The 26,806-nt window shown below is 42.2% G+C and overlaps 3 protein-coding genes across 10 annotated transcripts; 2 read left to right on the forward strand and 1 right to left on the reverse strand.

The window, feature by feature from the left end:
* The first annotated feature begins 4,114 nt into the window (after positions 1-4,114).
* Positions 4,115-6,191, forward strand: LOC124222443 (pro-resilin). The gene is made up of 2 exons (XM_046633420.2): positions 4,115-4,268; positions 4,986-6,191. Exons 1-2 carry the CDS (start codon positions 4,251-4,253, stop codon positions 5,529-5,531), a joined length of 564 nt encoding a protein of 187 aa, XP_046489376.1. The 5' UTR covers positions 4,115-4,250; the 3' UTR covers positions 5,532-6,191.
* A 3,726-nt stretch (positions 6,192-9,917) lies between these two features.
* On the reverse strand, positions 9,918-10,850 carry LOC124222445 (immediate early response 3-interacting protein 1). Its single transcript, XM_046633422.1, has 3 exons — positions 10,691-10,850; positions 10,242-10,343; positions 9,918-10,149 (listed from the first exon to the last, which is right to left on the reverse strand). Exons 1-3 carry the CDS (start codon positions 10,779-10,781, stop codon positions 10,094-10,096), a joined length of 249 nt encoding a protein of 82 aa, XP_046489378.1. The 5' UTR covers positions 10,782-10,850; the 3' UTR covers positions 9,918-10,093.
* A 2,690-nt stretch (positions 10,851-13,540) lies between these two features.
* On the forward strand, positions 13,541-25,162 carry Ncc69 (sodium chloride cotransporter 69). Of its 8 annotated transcripts, none has more exons than XR_006884010.2 (21): positions 13,541-13,671; positions 14,463-14,573; positions 14,946-15,713; positions 17,612-17,771; positions 17,870-17,965; positions 18,270-18,461; positions 18,548-18,724; positions 18,794-18,933; positions 19,017-19,361; positions 19,435-19,660; positions 19,746-19,867; positions 19,963-20,098; positions 20,199-20,410; positions 20,502-20,743; positions 20,826-20,986; positions 21,247-21,574; positions 21,647-21,801; positions 21,920-22,028; positions 22,305-22,656; positions 23,772-24,027; positions 24,100-25,162. XR_006884010.2 is itself a non-coding variant. In XM_046633413.1 (20 exons), the coding sequence occupies exons 4-20, from the start codon at positions 15,447-15,449 to the stop codon at positions 22,438-22,440; spliced, it is 3,204 nt and encodes a 1,067-aa protein (XP_046489369.1). In that variant the 5' UTR covers positions 13,541-13,671; positions 14,463-14,573; positions 14,946-15,001; positions 15,111-15,446; the 3' UTR covers positions 22,441-23,671. The 8 variants fall into 8 exon arrangements, 4 of the variants coding, with proteins under 4 accessions (XP_046489369.1, XP_046489368.1, XP_046489370.1 ...); XR_006884011.1 differs by having other exon boundaries at positions 24,174-25,162; XR_011177399.1 differs by lacking the exon at positions 23,772-24,027 and having other exon boundaries at positions 24,174-25,159.
* Positions 25,163-26,806: the final 1,644 nt, after the last annotated feature.

Genomic DNA, 26,806 nt, shown 5'->3' on the forward strand with positions numbered 1-26,806 from the left:
TCAGGCCGCAGACGATTGGAGATCATGTGGCCGTCTCGGACCTCCGCTAGTTACCTGCGGAGTGATCGGACTGACCACCACCGGTTAGCGACAGCGACGAGGAGGACCTTCATGAATTTCGCTTTTTCTTGACCCACATAAGCTGACGCTATTCGTTAATCGAGCTGTGATGAGGTTGTCCCGATTTAACGATCCGGGAAAACGAACGATTTGTGACGTCAACGATCGGCTGCGTTACGGCAATATAGTATGGCTGCGTCGATGCAGTTTAGAAAATTAAGAATCAATGATGTCACGATCAAGGACTATACGGTAATCGCGCACGAATAAAACACAATAGGAAGAGAAACGGACGATGCAGCAGCTCGTGTCGTAGTTCTGGAATCGTTTCGTTGCAGGAATCAAGCAATATACTCGGTGAAAGTTACGCGTTCAGGTGATGCTACAATAGGATACAACCAGCGATTGTAAATACACTGCAACGTTTTCACACAACGTGTATAACCTTCATGAAGTAAGAAACAAGAAAATAATGATAAAAATTGACGCGATCCCCGTAGGTCTGCGATCATCTCTTCAATATAAATATGAAGGAGCAAAAAGTCAAGAGCTTCGTCTTGGCCCACTTTGCAGAACCACTTGCTACCATGTTCGGCCCCGAGGTTGAACTTAGATCATCGCGATATGAAATAAAGAAAATAAAACGGAGTAGGTAAGCACAAAAAGTCACATTAAATGTCACGTCGTTTAACGTTGTTCTAATACGACGATGGACGATGGTTAACGAAAACTGGGTTCGTTATCGCATGCTTGAGTTTGGGCATAAAGAAATCGCTCTAGAATTTCATTTTTATAGACAATCAAGAATTCGTGACAATTCGTTCATGATGATAGTTAGCAATTAATTCTACGTGTTGCGTGCGGTGTTATAATCTGATTATACGCGTCGTGGATTGCATGTAACTCAGTCGCAAGTTGCGCCTCGGCTTCTCAGCGTGCAAATAGATCCGGGCTTCGTCATTAGCAGTAAAACGACGGTGCAATAAAGTGTTTTTTACTTTTTTTTTTTCTTTCCTTTTTTTTTCTTATTTCTTTGAGTAAACACCGCGTTTAAGATATACGCTCACAAAAAGTTTCTCTCATCAACGAAATTTTATATCGTTATAACGCAAACTTTGGTGAAATATTTATAAGGTAAGCTTTGAACTTATCAACGTGCGGATTCGTTCTTGCGTTGAAAAGAGAAATTATAAGGAATTTGAGAAATTAAAATCAAATGACTCTTTAATTACCGTACGGTTTGGCAAAAAAATAAAATAAATAAATAAATAAAAAATTGTTATTTCTTATCGGCACATGGGAGGTATGTCTGTACTCATAGTAAAATCATAATCTTATTACGAAACTAATTTTGCCACTGATTTTTGAACGCGTTGTCATGCGTGCGTGTATCTGTTTGCATATACAGACATCTACGTATCCATGAATATGAATAAGTTCGGACTCTTGAATACTGAAATATGCTACACGCGCAACTTCAATCGTATTAGTGGCAAGTCTTTCGTGTGTATGTGAAAAGTGAGTTCGTTGTGTACCGAGTATCGTTGGTTATATTTGCAAACGGTTATGCTACTGCCTTGACTGAGTAAATATTTTGCCTCCCGAACACAGTTGAGTCACAAATGTTGTTTTGTCAACGTTCCATTTCATAGAGTAATAAATATATAAAGTGTGACGGAGATTGAATCGAACTGTCGAAAATTAGTGAATAATTCAAATCAGATGCTATAACTTGAAGTCAGAAATCGGGGGTCAGATTAATTTTAGTGATTATTTAGTCACGCTTTCGTGAATTCATTCATTTTTATTTACCCGATGGTTGTTCCTACCTCAATCGCTACACCTATCCTGTGTATTTTAATTAGAATGATAATTTGATACCAAGAAAGCGAACGAGTTCCCGCTTGTATCAACTACAACACTGCCAGACACGAATGGCACAATGGGGAAACGAGTTCTGTTCTACCCTGCTACTTCCGGTGACGACATCGCGATGCACGGTTGGTTCAACGTGTATCCCTGGTAAAAGGAGCCTAAAACAATTTGGAATCGAAGGCGCGGAATCTCGGTAGTAATTAGGCCAATTAAACCTTTCCATTCCTACATAAAATGCTTTTCAAGTTTTCCCACGGATGCCCGTAATTCCAGTGTTCGTTTCCCTGCTGCTCGCCAAATTTCCGAACTGAAACGATAAGCAGTCTCACGCAAGTTTTTCTCTGCGGAAAATTTCTGTAACCGAGAAATTCTTGAATCGAATGCTTCCAAAAATTATAGATAGAAATAAGTTGAATCAGGATGCGTCACGCAGTCGCCTGAGCTTGTGACTTATTAACGGATTTCTATCTCTGGTTTTGATCGTTCTTTTTTTTAGTTTCCGATTCTTTTTGTTTATGCATTCCTCGCGAAAAGTAGATTTCGCCCGGCCGTGAAGAGACGTGGCCATAGAGCATCCACCAGTTGTGCGAAACGAGGTCAAATTCCAGTGAATAACCGTGAGTTTGATTTCCCTAAGCGCACTACATAGCTCATGACGACTCCCGTCTCACCTTTGACATTAACCTCGTCCTTTCTACCAAAATCAAACCGTCGACCCCTCGTTGCGGATCACTGGCGCCGTCCGTTTCTCCGCTCGAAAATGAGTCGGGGGCAATTGGTCCCAGGAATGCACCTTGCTCAATATCCGATTCTTCAGGTCTACGAGCAGCAATTAATCAGACCGGTCATAATGGAATTCTATCCTGCGACTCGCATTCTACGTACCCACCATGTACCGTTCTTTCCTATGATGAAACTCGGTGTTTGATAATGAAATACTCGTTTCGTAAACACGTGTTAATCGAGGATCAAAGAAAATTCCACAGGAGATTAGGGAGCGGGTTAAGGAAATCCTGAAATTGATGTCAGGTTTATCATTCAGTGCATCTTGTACCGCAGTCTCCAAATTAAGCCTGCGAGCGAAATTCACCTCGCGCGTTCTATTTGCATGAAATTAACAAGTTAGAGTGAAGAAAATTGAAGTTAAAGAGGTTAATTGAATCCGGAATCTTCAAGAGTTGCAAGAACAGAATTAACTGTGACTAATAAAGCCAGTATCACGTCGCTATCCTAACGGGGATATGAACTAACAATTCTCTTTATTCCGGATGATTATTTTTCATTCGCCTTGCGTGTTATAGAATCTAATAAAATTTTGAGAGACGGCAAACGCACAACGGCATCACGGACTCAACAAATATTGCCCAACGTATTTTTTTATAGATTCATGCCACGGCAGCAACAATTCAACGTCACAGTCTTCTTACTATTCCGCAGATATTAAACTCTCGTCTGCAATTCGAGACGCGAGCAGAGCGTGTCACGTGGCGTAAGTCGAAATCGGCTTGTTTCGTCACTCGTTTAAATTAATTCAAGTGTAACGCGTAACCTTTGATCCTTCCAGTGGCACAGATTCGCAGGTCTTTCCTAAGCGGTGTCCTGCCGACACTGCTACTGGATCTAGACTGGTAAAAACGGAATTGAAAAACTGTAAAAATTTACTAAAAAATACGATCCGATCCGTCGCACGTAACTCCGTCACGATCCTGACCGGATATCCAGATCAAAGCCTCGAGGCTCCAGACGGACAATCATCTTGATCCCAATTGACGGGAAAACGCGATCAGCTCGTCGATGACGCAACACGCGTCGATAGCGCGAACCCTGGGACGAATAGAAAAACGCAGCTACAAGTAGATAGAGCCGTCGGCGAGCACCTGCAGGAGAAGCTGTTCCCCGTGGAGGTCTAGGACGCAGCCTCGGCCCGGTCGCAGGACCCGATTCGGGTCGATTAGGCGACGATCCGAAGCGACGCCGAGTGATTTGCGCAACGGTATGTAAAGAAGAGAGAAGATAATTAGGGAAAAAATTTGTTTGTCAGAGAGGAAGTCCGCGGCTATGCCGCGACGGTATAAACCGCGGGATCGGCGGACAGCCGGTGGGCCCCGGGGCCCCGCGAGACCGAAGGGAAGTCAGGCGAGCGCGGAGGAGGGACGATCACCTCCTTGTAGAAATACTCTCACTCTAGAGAGGGCAGCGTAGCTTCTTCGGGGGGAAGGGGCCCCCCACGTATCCAGCGGCTCGTCAAGGGGGTATAAAGGTTGCGTAGGCTCATCCACAGAGTCACAGAAAGAGGCGGCATCGCAGAAGCCGACATGAATCCATTGATCGCGGTAAGGAAAGAGAAAAAACCTACGAAACACCAGCCTGGGCCTACCGTCGGGATATAATATACATACGTATAATACGGCTACGTACACTGCACACTTCGAGTTATCTCGGTCTGCGAAAAGTGAAAGAAAATAATAAATAAATCACGAATAATAAATAATCAAAACCGAAATAAGCGAAAGTCTCTGTATATGAAGTGCGAAAAACGGGAGTCGGACGAAATTTTCAATACAGTTCTTAACTTGACACGATCAGTGCGCGCTCTCTCGGTTACACGTATCGACAACGTGACGGGTTGTATTCTTGGAGTGTCTGACAAGGATACGATATAAAATTAAAAAGACAAAAAACGAAGAAACAACTCATTCCCTTACGAAGCCGAGAAAAACAGTGACTATAACTACAACTGATAGCACCTTGGATGCCGCGAAAATCGGTTGCAGTAGTTATGGGATATCGGAATAACTATATATCCATCGTCCTTGTCAGACCCTCGGGCGATCTGAATTCGGGGCATAGATTGTGTAGAAATTTTAGTCGCATTGTCATCCTCAAATTGAAAAGAAGACAGAGACCATTCTCCGAGAGACCAAGGACTCGCGTCCGTACGTCTCTCGGAGAAACGTGGAATCTGGTCATCCCGTAACTTCTACCCCGCGTTCCCCCCGCTTCTACAAAGCCGAAAATACCCGTCTCATCATTTTCTTCCTCTGTTACAGTGCATGGTTGTGGCCCTAGCCGGGCTCGCTCTGGCTGAGCCCCCGGTATCCTCGGGATACAGCTACAGCGGCCCCAGCCTGATCGGAGGCGGCGGTAGCTACTCCCACGGAGGCGGTGGCGGCGGTGGCTACTCACACGGAGGCGGCGGCGGTGGCGGCGGCGGATACACTCAAGTCGGTACCGGATACCAGACCAGCGAAGGCGCTTCCGTCGACGGAGCCCTGCTCGAGCAGATCCGGCAGATCCTCCTGAAGGAGGAACTCCAGTCCCAGCAGAGCGGCGGATTCGGAGGCAGCGGCTACGCGCCCAGCTCGAGCTACGGCGCCCCGTCTCCGCAATACGGCGTCCCCAGCCCGCAATACGGAGTCCCGAGCTACCAGACCCGCGTCGTCGGCGTTGATCTCGAGGGAATCAGACAGGCCATCCAGGTCGCCCAGTTCAACCAGATCACCCACGGACCCAGCTTCAGCGGCTACCCAAGCGGACCCAGCTCGAGCTACGGGGCCCCGAGCAGGCCAAGCGGCAGCTACGGCGTCCCCTTCTAGGCGATATTTATGAAAAACTAGAATAGAGAAGAAGACCGGAGGCAACCGTCGACGAATTCCGCGCACCGAGTCCGGGGAGAACGATTACGAAACGGCGTTTTACCGACAAAACGAAGCGTACGAGTATTACCGAAACTGTGCACTTTATGTCCTGCCTTGACGAAGACTGAACAGTCGTAGCTTCATCAGGGCAGGATTTGGAGGCTGGGGGAGGATCGTCAGCCCTGGAATAATATCAGACGCCAGCATTCGCGGATTGACCGAAGCTAGCCGAAGAAGAACCGCGCCAGCTAGATACGTATATCGGTACCGAGACCTGATCGACGCAGACGAACTTGTTGCCTTATAATTACAATCGCACAACGGCCGAACATCAGCCTATCTTCTTGACGAGGACACCGAAAATCCAAGAAGAGAGATCGGAATAAAAATTTGATCTCGATTTCGCGCTTTCTATCAAATTGCGCGCTGTAAATACAGCACGAGAGTTTTAGCTATAAACGGGGAGAAGTTTGGGTCGAGATTCTTTTGGGCATTCCGAGAAACTGGAACTTACTTTTAGTGCCAGAAGATACAAATGTGGAGAAAAAAAAAACATCAAACCGACACACGGAAATATTTGAGTCTCGTACCTGAACGTGCACACCTGATACACAGAAATACACGACGGTTAAACATATACATGCAAAATACACACGAACACTCCTGAGACAAAAAGGAGAACACAGACACTGTACGTATGAGAAATACACGCGAGTACGATATTTTTTTATATTATTTGTAACGTCTTTATTATATTACGCATTTTTTATACCTGTATAAAGGCTTTTTTTGTAGAAAAAAATAAAAATAATACGTCGCCACCGTTAAACAAACGCTGTCTCTTTCCCATTCGGCCCCGTTTCCCACCCCGAAACAACCAGTTCGCCAATCGCGATAAGGCTTCTTTCCTCTTTGTTTTTCTCTTTCTATTTATCTTCATCCTATTTTTATTACGCTCAGATTTTTCGAAAGGACTGCCTTTCTCCTTTCACTTGCGACTGTACGATCGAGTGAGATCCCGTTGCCCCAAGCCATGCGATATTCACCAATATTGTAAATTGTTCAGACGCTGCTGATCGTAAAGTTGAAATACATTGCGCACAGATGTAATACCGTGTATTTATCGAATATACGGGTACGTGGCCGAATCGATATCTTCTCCGGAATGCCCGGACGACGATATCCCACCGATGGAAACTTTCATATCTATTCGCGAGCCGGCATCGCCGATGCGGAGTATCGAGGTATGGGACTTACGTTTAACTCCCACGGATGTGGAACGGAGAAAGAGCTTTCCAACGGTACACTGGCCGTTGTCTCCTTCTTCCCCCCACCGAGTAAAAATCTTCCCGTCATTAAAAGTTCGAAAGTCGACCGAAATCGTGAAATCGCAACATCTCAAATATCATCGCGATACATGCGTATCATCGATTGCCGCGGGACTATTTTTCAACCGTCTCACGTCCCACGGCGGTAATTAAAATTGCAGAACCGTGCATGCATATGTCGGCCGACATAATTATTGCGACACCGCGTACGAGTTACAACGATAATTAAAAAGTGACGATACTGCGCCCCGAACCTAAACACGATACCGGAAATCAAGATCCGGCTCTTTCTCTTTTTCCTATCAATTACAATCTCTCTTCCTGGTATATCTCGCTGCACCTTTTCCATGGGAATTGGGTGCGCAAGGACAATGCGTGTACACGTATACACGCTTACGCAAGCGTAATGCAAGTACCAACAGGTATGTGTGCCTACCGGTGTGAGACATGCGATGCGAAAGTTGGGATATAATTGAAGTGGAGGTTTATTCGGAAGTCGAGAGGTAAGCGAGGTCGGACCAGATCGCGAGTGAGGAAGAGGACCCGCACAGTTTTTAGGTGAGAAAGTGCGAGGCACCTCCGCCGAGATGATATACGAGGCGATGCTGAATCAGGGGCGAGTTTCCCCGATAAAACCGGGGATTGTAGCGTGAGAAATCATCGCGTACGCCAAAGAATTTTCAGCTTTCGAATAACGAGTAATACTTGGTTAATCAGTAATTACCCTTCGAGACCCCACGCAGATTCATTTTTAGCCCTCGGGCGCTGTCGACGTTCATGCCACTCGTGTTACTCGCCGCATTTGTCCGCCTGCCTACCTACACCATATTTCAGCCTCGCGTCAAGGCTCATTTCTCATCTCCCCTCGCCCGTACCGAAATATACATACGCATTACGTATGTGTTCAAATATGCAAAGTTTTGCCCGCAAAAGGAGGGCGAATGATCAGTGTCAAAAGCAGCTTCGCTTGCGGAGAAATCTCCTCGCGTATAATAGTCGTAATTGCGCGGAATTTTGAATTTCAAATCGTTACGAACACGCGGCCGGCCGTTTCTTGACGCCGATAATGGCAGAGTGACGTGATAGATTCGTGATGGGGAAATTCTCCGGCTCTGTACACGCGTGTGATGCACACGCATGTTTTTAAACGCATTGAATAACTCCGCGGGGAAGTTGTTCGTGAATTACGACGGAAGACGGGAAGGCATCGATGTGAGAGGCAATTATTATTATTAAAAAGTCTTACGCAAGGGCAGCAACACCCTGAATCTCCGATCGGTGCAGCTTCTTGCTTAAGAAAATGGAAATGCTTGCTGAAAGGAGAACGCACGGACTGCAGGCGAGTGCAGCCTCGATCATGCCCAAGTAACGAGTTGATTACTTCACGTTTTCGATCCCACGGAGGCAGAACTGGGCTTCGGGCCTTCGGTTAGTTTCTTATTAAACCAATTAGCAAGCCGGTGGCTCATTGTCTGGAAAACAAAAAAAATTTACCCAACGAAACAGTTGCGCGGGAATCCGCAAGTTTTGAAATCTGGGCATTCAACATTTTCCTCGTATCGTCGTTCGCGCGGTTTACTTTCGTTACTTTACGAAATCCAACTGTTCCCTATATATATAATATATACCCAGTCCTTTTTCTCTCACACGATATAAATTACTTGTATACACGCAACATCGAGTCCAGCAGTTCTTTTTATTCCGCATTTTTTATGAAATCAAACCAACCGCAGATACAGATACTGCACTAACATTTTTTTCAATTCGTCTACTCATTCATTGTTTGCCATCACGAAGAGCCAGGCGACAGGATTTATCACGGTAGAAATACTCTCGGCACAATTGTAGCAGTGACGTCAGTTTCTGGGCCAATTCACGCGGCGTTGGCGAACGAAAGTGAGGTTTCGATCCGATCCCGCCCCTCCCCCCTCCCCCCCCCCCCCCCCCCCCCATCGAGACGCGGTCAAGATTGTTGAAAGTAAGACCAAGCGTGAAATTTCGTAAGAGTTCTTCATTTTATTATAACGCAGGTATATGTAAGTGGAAGGTATATATAACTTGGCTTTGTATTCGGATCAGCATCTGCTGGGTTGTTCATAAAAATATGTTGCACTATACACTATAGTTGAATAACGAGCAAAACGTGCCTTGATGGATTAAATGATATATTCAAGACAGGGTCCTATAATAACATTCAGACTTTCAACTACGATTCTGCCTTTCATTCTCGTTTTCAATTTCTTCGGACGGAAAATCGTTTTACAAATAAAACATCGTTAATATGGTCACGGCGAAAAATCGTCGAGCCAAAGTTAATAACGTTAATGTATCGAAACGTTGAAACAAAAATTACTATTTTGTACCTTTAGAATACCTGAAGAAGTTGAGTTTACAAAATCTGAGTTTATTGATGCTGTATTAACAGTTTACTAAATTTCAAGTCATTCTAACGTTGTAAAATAATAACTTTTTCCAAATATGCATCATTACATTAACGTTACAAACTTCAGCCTGATAGAAATCAGCCGAACACGTTACAGTGTAAAAATATTTGATATTCGGTGTCATTATCCCCCAAATTCAGGCAAAACACGTTCGGTTTTTTACAAGCGACTAATAAACTTTGAAATATTCTAACGTGCAGTCTGAATATGCCCAATCTTGTGATATTTACTCGAAGCTGTTGTAAATTGTAAGCAAAATTTACCGCTTGGAAGCATTTCAATATATTAGTGTAGTTCAACTTGTTTGCTTATGCAGGTAATTTAGAATTGCGTGTTTCACCATTTTTCAATAATGATCGTTTTGCACTACTAAGAGTCAACAAAATTGGCTTTTTTCAGCCGTCCGCTACTTTGCTGTTGGTTTGAAATCCAAAATCTTCTTTCCCTTGTAAAAAATTGATATGCTTTAAAATACGATATTACGACATAACAATCCGATACTACCTCCAACCACATTCGTCCTTTTACATCGTTGAACAACACAAGCAAGGAAAATACATAACAAGACGAAATTATAAATACAAATGTTACATTTTATTTAAAAAATTACAATGATCTTACGGCACGTGTAAATCATGTCCTTTGATGTAAGCCTCAAATATGCACAGCGTTAACGGACATTCATCACATGTCCGGTGGATTCTCAAACTCGTTTGATCGTATCAGGTTCGTTCGCGATGTATAAACTTCATCCCAGCACGAGTTTGACGACGATTGTTAAAATATTCAAAAATATCAGTGGAACTGTAACAGAAGCATCGATTTCTCGTATGAATACAGGCTTAAATCCCTAATTGATTTGCACAAATAAGTACACATTTCACAATAATACTTACACCTTGCTACAGTTCTGATGGAACGTACGAGATTCAACAATTGGGATCTAATTGTTGGCGGCTCACCGAATCCTTGAATATTTTGTTGCGCGCTCCATCCCACTGCGCATGCGGAATAATTTATATTAAAAATGGCGTCCGTTCAACAATGTCAACAATGGCACGTTTCGAGGTTGGGTCGCTTCAAATGCGACCGTATATCATTGCAGATGCTTTTCGTCGCGTTCAGAGCGAAGGAAACAAGCCACGCGTCTACTAATTCGAAAATCGAATATCAACGGCGAATGAACTCACGCACGGCGTGAGCAAATAACAGATGCACGATACGATCGTGAGAGAGACGAAGGAAATTGACACGTCATACGAGACGCCGGGGTCAGGTCGAATGGAATTATTTAATACGAAGTTGAGAGTGACGCCGTCTTTTTTTCCGCTAATTGACTACTTACTTTTGACGAGAAACCGCTCCTCGTGTAAAACACATACCGCGTTTAAACACAGCAGCGTTGCTTCGAACAAGGTCCATAACGTGAACGCCATGTTGATGTAACGTTTGACACGCGAATTGAATCGCCATATGCACGTTTCTTCCGCCTTGTGCTGCCATCTTGACGGCGCATCGGGGAACACGAACTGCGCATGGCGCTCGCGTTTCATTTCTGCTGTTAATAATGCTTAATATCGCTCGACGTTGCCGTTTCGTCTCAAATCCGTACCATTGCCCGACTCACGCAATGTCTGTATTGCCAGCTATGCCGCTGACGGTCATGAAGAAATCAGCCAGTTACTATCCGGGCATTTACTCGGCAGGTGGCCGGGAGATTTTAAGGTGAACCCGGTGAACCGAAATGAAAGTATGATTCAATTGCTCGAGCTCATTTTTATACTTATTATAATTACTTAAGTTACTAAACATAATTACAGTACAATTTTATATTCTTACACACAACGTCACCTTATTTAATTTTTCCTTTGATTAACATGAAATTCATGTCCTATGCGTCAAGGCTTCGGTACAGGCTACGATAATTTTTGGCCGATCTGATTAATCCATGGTCACGTTTTTCAAATCATTGGTAACTGAAGTCGTTATAAATTTCAATGGAGAACGTGATGTCTCGGCGGATTGATACTTACAGTGGCAACATTGACAAAAAATTCTTATCACCGGAGTTCGCAAACTGCAATGAGCCGAAACATGATGGCTCACATTGCTAAAGGTCGTGACGATTTAACCAGTTTTTAAGTAACTGTAATTTTCGGTATTCGGTTGTGGAGGAAATATATTAGCTTTCAATTCTCATGAATATCTCTACAACAATCTATACTTAATAAGTTATTCTGTGCGAAAACGGAAATGAATTTATTGCCTTCGTTTTTGAATTATACAAAGAAATACGAGCAGGAACATTGAAAATTGTGTCGTATCCGTGGTGTGTGGACAGCATTACCGTAGAGAAATTTCTTTTGCACTCTAGAATAACGACGTATGTTGTATATACACAAACTCGGAATAGATTTATTATCTATATTCAACCACAACGATGTGTCAATTATTCATGAAGCAAATAAGAACTGACGAACGTCTAAGAAAAAAAAAACTGTTATTTATGGAACAGTACCATCGGATAAAATACCTTTTGTTATTCTCAATCCGTTATACAATCATACTCTTACATAACAGGTCATATATTTCTGTGTACCTTATACGATTGTTCAGGGAGTATAACGCTTATCGATCCTATCTCTGCGTTGAAAGTCTTCTCACATCAAGATAAGGAATATCTCGTTATTGTAAACAGTCCAAACGATTCCAGGAATAATGAAACTATGTTTATGATTCACTGCGGCTATGGTGCGAGAACAAGATTGAAGTATTTCGATTTCCTTAGATGCTGCAGCATCAAAGTTCCAAAGGATGAATTTTGAACGAAATTTTGAATCACTGCAGAGTTACGCGAATAGAAACACATAACTTAGAACACAGAAGAACATCGATTCAATTCATCAGTAATTCGAATTAATTATCATCGGGTCATTGCCACTCAGTAGTAAATGTTCTTTGGAGAAATTTCGAAAGCCTTTTGTACATTATTCGCTCTTCTGGGCGCCACCAAATACAACAATTCATCCTTCGGTATCGTTTGACGTTAATAAGACTTCTCTGTTAGACTATTTGTCTTCGCCGTAAATCAATGCACTCGACTAATTTAATTCTAGCTTTGCTACGACTAACCAGATTTGAGAAGACTTGAGCGTTATTTCAAATACTGAATCAAGAAACTTGTGATATTGGCGTACCTCTATGTAATTTATTTTAGAGTGTTTGTTTCCTTCAAATTTCTTCCTTTTTTTGTAAGTATCGAAGAACATTCACACATGTGAATAAGATTACTGTTCACTCTGTTGCGATTTTCTCAGAAAATTGAGAACATTAGCGTTAAAGACGGATTGTACATTGTATAAACACATTCGGATACACCGTAGTTGCCATTGAAGGTGCAGCTTTTGAAACGCAGCGTGCTGCTACAATCAATAATGGCATCCTGCCATGAGATCTCCCCTTTCGCGTTTTCACCCTACCTCTTTTTCTTCGCTCCCCTTAAGCCTGACGCTCACATCGTTCCTCCCTTAGAGTGTAGATCAAGTCTCCGGTGAATTCTGGTTTTAGATGCAGTATTCTTAAATAAGAGTATTCCAGCAAAATGAGGTGAAAAATACGACATGAACGTACACATGTCAATTTATCTGCAAATTGACCTAAGTGATTGAGAGCTCCTATTTTATTCCACGTGGGCGCGATTTCACAGCCAGTGTAATGCAAATGTAAATTGCATTAGATATTTATTCGACATAGTCGATGTGTCATCGCGTTGCATGTAACTCGTCATTGGTTAACAACGAGTCATCCTTTCCGAGACAATAAAAATTCCGAGGGAGTCTGCAAGACGTCTTGAAATTATTATACCACAAATTACTGCATTGTTTATTTGGAACAGTGTAATCTTTCATTATTCTTCCGTAGCGCTAACCACTCTTCTTTAGAAACTTCAAAGGCTATTGGATTTTGAATTGGGACTAGAATACGTTACGAATAATTATGGTTAATTTGAGATGAAATCGGAAATAAAGGATTTCTCCACCGACTTATTTATGCAAAGAACGACCCTAATGTCAACCTTCCTGGCTCACACCCACGCACGCCTGAAATACCCACATATATACAGGAAGTTATGTTGGCAAAAAGAAGCGAATGCCGACCAAAGCACGCGGGCGTATCTGAGCTTCAGCCCTGCCAAGTCACCACCAAACGAAATGCCGTCAGTGTCGACCGCGCGCTCAGGAAAGTCTGACGCTTTGCCGTTGGGCCTCGTCGACGTTCCAACATGTGACACAAAATCTGCGATAAGAGTAGATGCTTCGATTCGTGGTAAAGAGTGTTTGAATTTTTTATAGAAAAAACTTGTTTCCATCGTGAAAGCTTTCCATGGATAATCCGTAATAATGTTAGCAGCGACAAGTTGGAAAAACGTCCTTTCAGGAACTCATACAGTGAAGCAATAAGCCAATACATGAACGTCCCGAGTGCTTTTCCATATGGCGAGAAACGGTCCTTCTGTGTGGTGTATTATTAAAACGATTTTCTTAGATTACCAGATTTTGTAACATTCATTGCTCGCAAATTTAAATCAATCATTTGTGGTTTTTAAGATTTTTCAAATTTCATCTACGCTACATTATTACGGAAATTGCTGAATACCCTCACGGAAAAAACTCTCAACCTGGTAGTAAATTCCTGCCCTTAATTTTTTTCTCGTAGGAATTTAGCATTATCTATAAGTTGGGGCTACAAATTTGCAACCAAGTTGAGGATTTTTTTCGTGAGGGGATGACTGGAAATTTGGGGTTCGCACGATCCAAAACCACCTTGGAATAAAATCCAAAATAATTGGAACAGTTTGGTTGGGGGTAGCAGATAATTGCACCATCGGACACTGTCTCGTAATATGTAATTCAATGTGATGTATTACACGTCAAGTTATTCAAGACAAAATTGCTTGTAAGAACGGTCTGACACTTATTTTTATGTGCTCATCATCAGACAAACAATTCTGATCCCAGCATCCATAAAAAGAATAAAAAATAAAAAAAATAGCACGTTGGCATGAAACATCAATTTTTCAACCCGGTGACCGCTAATTATTCCCGAAATTATTTTAGTTTCACAAATATTTGCACTCAGGCAACGTGCAAGGATCCGTGTGTTTGCACATGTGAATTGGCGAGCGTCTCTGCGGGTCAGTCATCTTCTGTGTACCAGCAAGTTCAAAGGTAACGTCCAAGTTGAAATTAAACCGTTAACAGTATTTTGAGAAAGTAACATGCGTTGGAATCTAGTTTCTCACGAAGAATACGTAGAATTGACCCCTGGACAACAGCTGTATCGCTTCCTTGTCTGATATCTCGTTTACCCAGTATGTTCGTCACTGTTAAAGCTGTGATACGGTTTTTCATTTACTCAGATGTTTGAATTTAAAGTTCCTTTCGAACGGTTCTTTGAACCTTATTCGCCTAACAACCCCTCGAATGAAATGTTAGCACGAGTTCCTGGGCATGAGATCGCGCGATATTGTCAGGGGATGTTGGTTGAGGGTATCTGGAACGGCGCCAGACGAGTAATAAAGTAAGTAATTTATATTTCAGAGTGCTCGCTGCATCGTGGGCCAAGTAATCGATAAGGGGACGATTCGCCTAATCAAGTAAAAATATTTACGTTCATCTCTGACACTTCGTGATCAATCGTGAAGCAATCGCGTACGTACATATAACGTTAAAGAAATTCAAGATCGTTGTTTGATTTTCTGGAAGCACTGAGAGCACGTAGCCGTTGATCAGCTGTGGTAATTCTCATGGCCGTCGCTAACTACACGGGGCGTATCCAAGGGGCTAATGATAGCATTCAATGACAGCACACAAATTATACCAATTGGACACGTGTTTCGGAATATAACCGATTTTCAAACAACTACCTGCGGTAGAATAAGATGAGATAAAAATATTGGATCAAAATTGCTATACGCATGCCGATGGCAGGGAGTTCTTGATCTAACAATAAGATCAGAAGTCGGAAAATCGTCCGATACCGCTGCACGAGGTTGTATTTGGGACATTGCAAATTACCAAATTGCAAATTTAACTGTCAGTATGGCGTACGAAAACGGGAGAAGCAGAAGCATTGACCTGGACAATATGGAATTGGATCCGATTCGGCGAACGCGTTTTCACGTCAACCGAGTTGACAGCTTGGAAGGTCGAGCTAGCCTCCTAGGGGAACAGGAGACCAAGAAATCCCTGCGGAATCTGACACGCGAAGCACTACCTCGGCTAGAAAACTACAGGAATATCCTAAGTCTACAAGCAGTCCATAGACCTACCCTAGACGAATTGCACAATTCCTCTTTCGTCAACAAGGTAAATATTTACAGAATTCCTTACTTTTTCCTAGTTTGGTCTTTGATGGCGGGGTTCGTGCTTGACGTTCGTGGTTCCACTTTGGCGAGGGCAAGCAAACCATTTCACATACTCACTGTCGATTATAATTGAAAGATTCGTGACAACGAATACTTAGCAGAGGGAAGCGAACGAGAAGAAAAAAATGTGGCAATTTAAGCTTCGTTCAAAAGTTTATTAGAAAATTGCCTCACGTGACGCGAGGGACTGTTTCATCTGCTGGCAAAATACTAATTTCCTATTCATTCTCCAAGACAAAAATCTTAGGACTTACGATTAGTATATTCATTGCAGTTTTATATCCATCTTAAACATTGTAAGGAGAATTTCATCGTCATCCATGTACTTAATGCAAATTGCGGGAATCGGTCACGTCGAAAGACAGTTACTTAACTTCAACCGATTCAGGTTTAACTACCGACCACATTGACATGCACGTAGTTAAATAGACAGATACGTGTTTACCTGTTAATCCTCCTAGTAAACGTGGTTTTCAAAGCCACCCAAGCACTTCGAGTTCGACTTGATACTCTAGAGGAAACTACGGCTCTTCACGCTTGATTCAATTAACCTGAGCTCGTTTAACAATAAAATATAATTAACGCACGTACGTGGCCGGCTAGTAGTAGAGCAAATATAGGAACAATTAGTGCTCTTAGAATTGAAAAAAGTCCGTTGGTCGGGTCAGCAAGAGGACCTTCACGTACCCGTAGGTAATTAAACAATAAGCGTTAAACCAGGAGTGCTTGCGATCTCTGATCATAGTGCGTCATTGACGAGCAAATAAAAGTACATCAAGACTGACTGAAGGAAAATATAACTCTGGGTATAATAATTAAGGACCGAACAAATAAAGAAACGCTGATTACTGATATTACTATTCACGACATCGACAAATGCTCCATTTCTTGGTCATCCGTTAATTCTGTGAAGGTCAGGATAGTTTCGAGTGTGGTAAACCCGACTTTTTTGCGGGGTTCTCTTAACTGGGAAAGAAACCATCGCTGCTTCATTGGGATAAAAGATTGTTCAACGCTATTTAAAAAATACCCTGGTATTACCGGGAACTTTTCGTTCAGTCAGCGTTAACTTTTTTTTGCACGATATCAGATTTCGAATCCTCGAATTTCTCATCCACAGGTGAAACGGTATTAATTTTCCGACCACGATCGTCACCTATAAAAATTCTTCGAATATGCGCAAAACTCCCTATTTCTCAGTAAAAATAAGAAAAAAGTTCACCTAGCAATTCTCTTTCGACCAGCTCGCGCATAATCACTAATCGGCGGCGGTTGCATGCAAATCTAACGATCTCGTGGAATAGCAAGGTGGCGTGTTACCCGGTGCCCTAGACACGCGGTTGCCTAGACACCTGCCCAACCGACTACCTCCTTGATTCTTATCTCGGTGGACGATTATAGCGTTGAATAGAGGAACCTGAAGTTCGAACCGAAGCAGGTCAGTTTGACGATGTCAGCGATATACGAGGCAGCAGAGTAGATGTGACACATGTGACACATAGCGTTATTACATAAATCGTTAGCCTTCATTGAACGACTGCGCGGGACCCTTCTTCCATTAGTTACTTTACCATCACCTCTGTCTCCTCCTACCTCCGCTCGTGTACGCCAGCAGATACGTTACCATCTAAATACCAATTCTCTTCCACAGTGGCTGGGATGAGCATGAATTTATAGCGCGACGTGACAGCTTCTTCATTGTCACAAAAATTCGTGTTCAATCAAATTTGCCTCGTCTGTGTTTTTCAAAATGCATTATTTTTGGCCGCTCGATCGCTGACGATGTTTTTCAATTCCTCATCCGAACGGAACTGAATACTAGATACTTCATTATTACAGGGTCACACGTCTAACACACTTCCATTATCTGTGGAGAAGCCATTAGAAGCTGGTATCAAATTTGGGTGGATCCAGGGTGTGCTTATACGATGTCTCCTAAATATATGGGGAGTGATGCTCTTCCTGCGGTTGTCGTGGGTCGTGGCACAGGCAGGAATAGGCAAGTATAATGAATTCCGGTTGCGTCGGGATGCTCGGCTTATTTCGAATCGATTGATTGGAGAACAGGGTTTAGTTAATTATCTATCCTCGTTACAGGCGAGGCACTCTTGATAATAATTACGACCACTGTGGTGACTACGATCACCTCTCTGTCCATGTCTGCCATCAGTACAAATGGTCTCATCAAAGGAGGTATGAATTCTAACGAGTGGTTCGTTTGAAACGCACCTTCGTATGGCATTATAATTAGTCTAATTGGACGTGCAGGATGAGTAAATTAAATGTTCGCAGAAAGTAGGAAGAATAAAAATTGCAGATAGGCATAGATCACATTGGCAGCAGCTAATCTATATCCATGAACGTGACTTGACCTCGCAGAACTTCTGCGAAAATAATGAAGTAGCTTGTAACATCATCCTGCCTTTGATTCACGAACCTTTGAACCGTGACAACCTTGACCGATTTAAAAAAATTAACCGTAATTTTAATTTTGCAGGCGGAACGTATTACATGATCTCAAGATCTTTGGGTCCCGAATTTGGTGGATCCATAGGGTTGATATTTTCACTAGCCAACGCGATTGCCGTCGCCATGTACGTTGTGGGATTCTGTGAAAGTCTAGTTGACTGTCTCAAATCCTACGGCATCTGTATTGTCGATTGCGATAGCACAGACGTCAGAATAATAGGTGAACACCACTTGGTATTGGTTAAGTCAGTGACCCTGCATCATATTTCCGATTAAACTAACGCGTACTATTTTCTCGTTTCACAGGCTGCATAACAATCGTGCTGTTACTGACGATCGTCGTGATTGGGATGGAATGGGAAGCAAAGGCGCAGTTAGGCTTACTGGTCATACTTTTGGTCGCTATAGCAGACTTTACAATTGGCACTTTTATTGGGCCAAAGGACGAGGGCGAAAAAGCCAAGGGCTTCGTTGGTTACAGAGGTAAAATAATTTCAAGTCGAAATTCATGCCATTCGTTTCACAAACTTTACTAGCTGACTTGTTTTCCAGCCGAATTATTGAGGGAAAATTTTTATCCGGACTACAGATACAGCGAAGGTGTGGACCACAATTTCTTTTCAGTCTTGGCAATTTTTTTCCCTGCAGCAACGGGAATTTTAGCTGGCGCCAATATTTCCGGCGATCTAAAAGTACGTCACATTTAGTGTATCAGTTGATAAGTCCAAACAGGAAAATACAACAATAAGTTGAGTATATTTTATTTCGTCTTCAGGATCCTCAGTCAGCTATTCCGAAAGGAACTCTCCTGTCCATCCTAGTAACAACGGTCACTTATCTGCTGATGATTGTTATGGTTGGAGCCAGTGTTCTCCGCGACGCATCAGGAAATGTGACAGATCTGATTTCTTCAGTAACAGAATCACCGATACTAAATTCAAGCGTAACTGAAACCATAATCGTCTTCCAAAACGCAAGCACCATCGAGAACGACACGTCAACTATCGTAGAGAACATGACCAACCCCATCAAAAATACGGTAGATCGATCGTGGTCGATTTATGGTACATCTTTCAACTGCACTGGAGGATGCGCGTACGGGTCACACAACAGTTTCCAAGTACGTGAGACAAACCGATCTAAAGTTTTTGCGAAACTTGTATAGATTTACGATCATTCACCCGGTATTATAGGTAATCGAGTTGGTTTCCTTCTTCGGACCGTTGATATACGCCGGCTGTTTCGCGGCATCATTGTCCAGCGCCTTGGCGTCCCTGGTATCGGCGCCAAAGGTCTTCCAAGCGCTTTGCCTCGATGAATTGTATCCAGGAATCGCTTGGTTCAGCGGGCAGCCTGGGAAAGAACCGGTGAGAGGGTACATCCTCACGTTTGCCGTCGCCGTTGGATTCATTTTGATTGGTAATTAGGTGTTCTACTGCAGTACGATTGAGCGCTCAGTCATGCCACGCATGTGTTAAACGAATGTACCAACTTCTATACGCAGGGGAACTAAACACAATCGCACCGCTGATATCAAATTTCTTTCTCGCGGCTTACACCTTGGTCAACTTCAGCACCTTTCACGCCTCGTTGGCCAAGCCAATCGGCTGGCGTCCGACGTTTAAGGTATTGAGTGAATTAATATAATCGATAGCGATTAATTATTTAACACTTACTCAAAACCTTTGCCCTCATAAATACCCTGCGATTTTATGTCACAGTATTACAACATGTGGCTCAGTTTGGCAGGGGCTGTACTTTGCGTCGCCGTCATGTTCTTAATTTCATGGTGGACTGCACTCATCACCCTGTCCGTGGTACTCGCCCTGTATCTTGTCGTTTCATACAGAAAACCTGGTAAAAATTCATTCATTCAAGTTCAAAGTTATCTAATTGTGACGGTACGATGTTTGATTGGATATTCACATCAGTTTCCCATCTTGCCGTTCACTTCCAGATGTCAACTGGGGATCCACGACCCAGGCTCAGACCTACAGCAGTGCGCTCACGGCTGTACAGCAGCTCGATCGCGTTGAAGAACATGTTAAAAATTATAGGCCACAAGTCTTGGTGCTCAGCGGACCCCCGAGTGCTCGTTCGGTGCTGGTGGATTTTGCACATCTTGTCACAAAGAACCACTCTCTGCTGATATGCGGGCACATCGTTGAGGTTTTACAAAGGCCCTTGAATGAATTTGGTGGTAATTCTCATTTCTACGATGTACTTGGTGTTATTAATTTATCCAATTTCGAAATTGCAGTCCATTCTTCCTCACCGAACGCGTGCCTCTCTCATCAGTAAATCGATTTCCTGGCTGAGGGCCAATAAAGTAAAAGGATTTTACTCGATGATTGACGGAACAACGTTTCAAGAGGGAGCCACAGCAATGCTGCAGGTATCAGGTCTCGGTAAATTGAAGCCAAACATTCTTCTGATGGGTTACAAACAGGATTGGGCCGCTTGTTCACACGAAGAGCTTAACATGTATTTCAACGTAATGCAGTAAGCGGTTTTTGCATCAGTTTTTCGGCATTCCTGAATTGCAAACGCGGGCTTGAACCTTTAAAATTTTTCCGTCTCACAGCAAAGCACTAGATATACACGTTGCGGTCGCCCTGCTCCGTGTTAACGACGGCTTGGATTACAGTTCTATGATGTGTGACGCCGAACAGCAGTCTACATCCCCTAGAAAAATTTCCTCAACCAGCATGTCGCAAAATCGAAGCTTTTCGCAATTGAGCCAAGGTAATCTCTCACTTCGACAAAGTGGAAGAACTTGTCTAATGATAGTAGACTTGCTTTCTAGAACTGAAACATGAATTTACTGTTCAATGAAAGATAGGTAGCAGTATCATCTCACATGCTCTTTATTAATCAACCCTCATTTTTAACACAGACCTTATTGTCATAGAACTCATTTGAAAATTGATCCAGCTTATAAAATATGTACAGAAGTCATCGCAGCGAGTTATTGCTAAATTAACCGAGTGCTCGAAATTTTCCAGCAAGTAGCGCATCTGATATTTCAATGCCCGGAAGTCCGGCACCCCGAAGATCTCACGTGGTTAGCGAATATCCAAATCCAACGACCGAGGATCGCATAGAGCCTCGACAAAACGTGGAAGTTATCTCCAAGGAAGTCTTGACGAGCGTGACGAGGTTCCAAAGGAAACAGAAAAAAGGGACCATAGATGTATGGTGGCTCTACGACGACGGTGGGCTGACCTTGCTCATGCCCTACATCATCAGTACCAGAAGTAATTGGGCCAGTTGTAAGCTGAGGGTATTTGCCCTAGCAAATAGGCATTCAGAGCTTGAGTACGAGCAGAGAAGGTACGTCGTAAAGATTTGAGGATTATTTCATGACCATTGATCACTCAAAATGATATCTCCGTCCTGTTTTAGTATGGCCAGTCTGCTGGCGAAATTTCGAATAGACTATTCTGCGCTGACTGTTATTCCGGACATAACTAAGCCAGCACAGTCGACAACAACGAATTTCTTCAACCTGTTGATAGCTGACTTTCAACAACCTGAAAATCCCAAGGATCCCGATACCGGTGAGCTTCAAAATATTTATTTAGTAGCTGAGATGCGTGTTTCGTTATTGCATCTAGTATTATTAATGACAATACCGCATTATTAATGAAAAACCGCATCGTTACATGGTTGTTACAGTTCCATTGAAAGACTCAGAGCTCCTAGCGATGAAAGAAAAGACAAACAGACACCTTCGCCTTCGTGAAATACTTCTGGAAAATTCAATGGAGGCCAATTTGATAGTAATGTAAGGTCGACAGTTATAGCGATTTGCAATAAATAACGCAATACCAACGAGAAATGATTCAGACAACTAAATTGTGGAATTTAGCATAGTCGAATCTGTAGAAAAGTCACCAATTGTAAAACAATAGCTCGGTTTTTCACAGTAAAATTTACATTTACTGCATTGATTAACGAATCATCTCCATATTTGAATCCACGCGGTGAACCGAGTGTTAAAATATATTTCACCGAGAAGTGCGTGTGACTTGACAAATCCTTTTTCATTCTATTTCTAAAGGACACTTCCGATGCCGAGAAAGGGGGCCGTTTCCGCACCATTGTACATGGCATGGCTGGAGACTCTGACCAGGGATATGCCACCGTTTCTGTTGGTACGAGGGAATCACACGTCGGTTCTCACCTTCTACTCATAAGTGAGCAAAGTGGCCTGTAGTGTTTAAAATTTTGCTGTTCAAGAGTTTCCCAATGTTACGTGAACCAAAGAAAAACAATCAAAATGTTCAAACAAGCAGCTACCATTTCGAGCAGCCAAGGAAGTTTCTGGAGTGTATTACGTAGTCATAACGTAACGTAACGTTGAATGATGATAAAGAAAGTTTCCACTCTAACATCACCGAGAATAAGACTAAGTAAGCAAAAATATTATTGATAATACATATGCTATATAAATGGGTGCATTGAGCCTTTGCTTTAGAAATTCATGGAATATAAAATGTCGGGCTTAATTTTTCTACTTAGCATGTGGTAACAAACAGCGTAACATCAGCTTGAATATAGTCTTTTTATCTCATGGTCACGAACAAGGCTAGCTCAAAGTAATTCATGGCTTCGGATAGGCAATTTGACACTTTTCCAACTAGATACCGTGTGTATACCTTAAAGAATAGGTGAGCATTGTGAGACCGTGATACTAAAATACGAATTAATGAAATACCCTCGGCGATTGTGAAGCCTCGAGTATGTTCATTGGTGACAGCATAATAACGCCTTTGACAGTAACATAAAATTCAAGAAAGTTCTTCGGTGTTATAAATATGCCGACCTTCCATCAATAATATTTGTGTAAGTGGTTGTCAAAGTTGTGCATCAATTTCGAGCGTAATTCTTAATTAAAATGATACGGTGATCCCCGCGCGTGTTACGCCGGTTATAAAACTTGATGTACTGTAATTGCAAAATGTATTATTATCGCTAGTTAACGTCTCAAATTAACTACTTCTATTTCCTATTTTATATTCAATATTAAGAAGCTAATTGTAAATCACACTAACGAGCCAACGACTGGAAAAATGTATGGATGAATTGGTGTGTAGAAATACGTTCTATAGTGGTGATAAATAATTTGCACTGATGTATAGAACAGATTATTTACAAAGTCGGACGTGCGTTCAGTAAAAACGACAAGATAATCAACGGAATCAAATACGGCCGATGCCTTGCAGGTGTGTAATAGCTTATTAAAGTTAACGTGAATGTATGCATAATAAATAGGTACAGCTGTATAAGGAAACGCGAGGTTGATTACGAGCAGCTTTAAACACGGTTGAAACTTTCGAAGCACCTATTATGAATCAAGTAGGAAATTATTTGTACAAACTTACACGCAGCAGTTTGATCACGCAATTAAATCGATTCGGAACACGAGTCACGCTTTTTAATTCGACCTAATAATGAACAAAAATGCGGTAGAGTTAGTCGTGATAATTTATGAATTCTAGTATTCTAATAATTGCAGAATTTCTAGATAGATTATTTCAATGCAACGTGCACGTGAAATCTCTTGCGTCAGTTGTAAGAGAAAGCTGTACACAAGTTTCAATTTTTCCACCAGAGATCGGTAACGTGCAAGTATATAGTCTCTGTGGTTTTCAACATTGTGTATGCTGTTTGGGAATTGTAGTAAAGAATTTTTAGCCCATAACATGAGCTTGATTTTTCTAACGAAGACCTGATTGAAAGTCAAGGTTGAGATTTCTGCAAACTCCCAAGTCCTCGAACCGGTAAGAGTGAAATTTTTTATGGCAATAAACCATCAACACTTCTGTCGAGCAAAATGTTTTCTGGTTCCTCAGATTCCAATACAAGCATACACGAATTGGCTAGTTATGGTAAACGTATCTCATCGCGAATTCCCTTGTCCCATCAGCTCCAAGACGAACTTCTATCCAGAGTTTATCTGAGGTCTTGCGAAGGATAACACGAAGCCAGTCGGTCTCGGTGGGTACCGAAGTAGCAGGAAACCCGGCATGTGAGATACCGTGAAGGTAGTAATTGCGAGTTGCAGCGTGATGGTTAATATGAGGCATTAGAGAAGACCGAGAGATGATGAATGCCACCACATGAAGATTGCTGTTACATACGACTCACTGACGTCGAATTCTAAATGAGATAAAAGCAAACAGCTGGTCTAATTGCTGTTTGGGAGCAATACAAATTACCAAGTCGGTATAAGCCATGATAAATATTAGGCAAAAAATACGACTGGTTAAAAATGCAGATGTATAACTTGCCGAATGTGTAAATTACCTTTCATCGATGCCTTAGAATGTGCGCGAGCATACGGGTTCGAAATATTATTTATTACCCGTCTGAAAATTTGGCGTTAGTCAGGCTAATGCGAATGATACGTAATTTCAACTTCAATTCTTCGAGTTACGCTAATAAATGTAATTTGAAGATCCCGAAAAAACTTGATTTCGTAGAATTGTAAAACGAATAACAAGTTGCGAGGACAGTCATTGCATTGATATTATATTACAGTGATGAAGTTTCATCGTAATTGGATCTATGATTTTGATCAAGTGAAAGTGTTGCTCGGCATTGTTCTCGTACTTGGAGACGCAAAGACGTCGCAGTATGCATAGAAATGAGATACCGTCGCAGAAACGGTAACGGTACTCTGGAGACAAATCCAGGCCAACGTGTTGCTAAGCGTCAATGTCAATATCTGAAACAAGGAGAATAAATCACACCGAGGGTAAGCTCGACGTTATTAGAACCCGAATGGTGAGTGTTCCAGGTTTTTTCTGCGTGAATTTTGCGAAACAAATACAATTCCCGTGTAAGACACCTTACTGAAAATTATTTTGTGATAAATCACATAGCGTTATGACCAAAATTCCGACGTATTTTATCATGCAATTTAACATGTAAATACGACCTAACACATGATATATCGTGAAGTATAGATTGATGATGAAATACGTAACAAATCACATACCGAAACCTGTGACTTGTCATATGATTTGTTATGTATATTATTTTATAATCTATACTTTACGGTTTATTGCGTGGTTCGTTTCGGCTTGTTGTTCGGTCATAACGCTACGTGATCTATCACAAAACAATTTTCAGTAGGACAACAAGTCGCAAAAATAAAATACACGGTAATTGGAAGGAAAAAGTGGACTAATTGGTCCGAGGTCAAAGGACAAATTGGGTCCTCTATTGACGCGTAAAGCACCTCCCCATCCCAGACCATTTCCCATTCGAGAATCATCGTCAAACACGCGACATCCTCAATCGTGTCAAGTTCTTCGTCTCCTGACTGTGAGCCTGACGTATCGTGGCCGCTTCACCGTGCTCTCCGAAGATCGATAGTAGTCTAGGCATCATAGTTCAAACGACTCGCAGCTCTCGAGACCCGATCGATTCTCGAGTGAATCAAAGGTGAATGCACCATAGCCAAGCTATGCGTGCAGTTAGTTAGTTAGTATGTGACTCTACGTGGACAATCGCTTACACGGTTGAAGGTTCATCTCCGGCATGTTTCCTCGGATTACAATGAACCCTGTAAAGCTCCATTGCGCGTTGAAAAATTTACTCAAAGCGTAGCTGATTTAATACACGAACATTGGCGAAAAGTGGATCAACGAATTAGCCAATATTGCCACTTTGATGTTGGCTAACTCCGAAAACCGCGACTTAGATTAGACGGAAGGCCCGTCAAAGAAAGCAATCTTAAATCTGGTAAAATTTTTATTAGTTTTTCCTTTTTTCTTTTTTTCGCACGGGGCGGTAACAACGTGTTTCCGTTGTCGTACTCGTAACGGTTGGTTACGTTGCTCAGACTAAGTCAACGACTCTGCGAATGTATTATGCATGAGAATGTGCACGTATTTGCAGCAAAAGGCTGGGCTACATGACCGGAAGGAACAGCCGGCGACAACTAACGACGACTGCAACATCGGTCGTTGAAAAATGCAATAGTTTGACACAACTTTCGTTGTCAAATATAAGGCTTTTAACTTGGGGAATTTCTAATTTCACATTGTTTCGAAAGAATTAAATCCATGGATTGTGGTAGTGGAAGATTTCACTGAGCAGAACAACACCGTTTCGATTTGTTGCCATGGACACGACACTCTAATTCCATACCCGCCTTTGAGTTTTAACTTTTATTGCAAAAACCGAGACTCAAGAGGATATTGCATCCAAGTTTTTTTCTCTCTAATCGTAAAAAGCTAGTGGTTTGAGCGGAGAAAATGAATCGCGATCAGTCATTGCTTGAACAAAAAATTCAGAATGGTTTCCATACTTTAAGTAATAAAACATTGTCAGCTGCTGAGATACCTAAAGGTTGGATAATAACCTGAAAGTCTTCGACGTAATTTTTTCATTGGAAGTTAAAAGATACTTACCGAGGAAAGTAAGTTCTCTTAGTTTGGGGCCAAATATTGATTTACTCAAAACAATCAAAGGTGAAATTAATTTCAAATTTTCTCATCGTATCAAAGAAATGTATATAATTTTCTCAAGTACTATTTCTGCTCATAATAT

This window comes from Neodiprion pinetum, chromosome 6, assembly GCF_021155775.2.
Source record: "Neodiprion pinetum isolate iyNeoPine1 chromosome 6, iyNeoPine1.2, whole genome shotgun sequence".
NCBI lineage: Eukaryota > Metazoa > Arthropoda > Insecta > Hymenoptera > Diprionidae > Neodiprion > Neodiprion pinetum.

What these genes read in the sequence shown, in the direction of transcription:
- LOC124222445 (XM_046633422.1), bottom strand. Translation starts at nt 10,781, where the DNA reads ATGGCGTTCACGTTATGGACCTTGTTCGAAGCAACGCTGCTGTGTTTA. An exon ending in GGAGCGGTTTCTCGTCAAAA is followed by an intron (nt 10,344 to 10,690) that starts GTAAGTAGTCAA and finishes CCGCATGCGCAG; the next exon opens with TGGGATGGAGCGCGCAACAA. An exon ending in CATCAGAACTGTAGCAAGGT is followed by an intron (nt 10,150 to 10,241) that starts GTAAGTATTATT and finishes CTTCTGTTACAG; the next exon opens with TTCCACTGATATTTTTGAAT.
- Ncc69 (XM_046633412.1), top strand. Translation starts at nt 15,447, where the DNA reads ATGGCGTACGAAAACGGGAGAAGCAGAAGCATTGACCTGGACAATATG. An exon ending in GGGCTTCGTTGGTTACAGAG is followed by an intron (nt 18,725 to 18,793) that starts GTAAAATAATTT and finishes CTTGTTTTCCAG; the next exon opens with CCGAATTATTGAGGGAAAAT. An exon ending in GAGGCCAATTTGATAGTAAT is followed by an intron (nt 22,029 to 22,304) that starts GTAAGGTCGACA and finishes CTATTTCTAAAG; the next exon opens with GACACTTCCGATGCCGAGAA.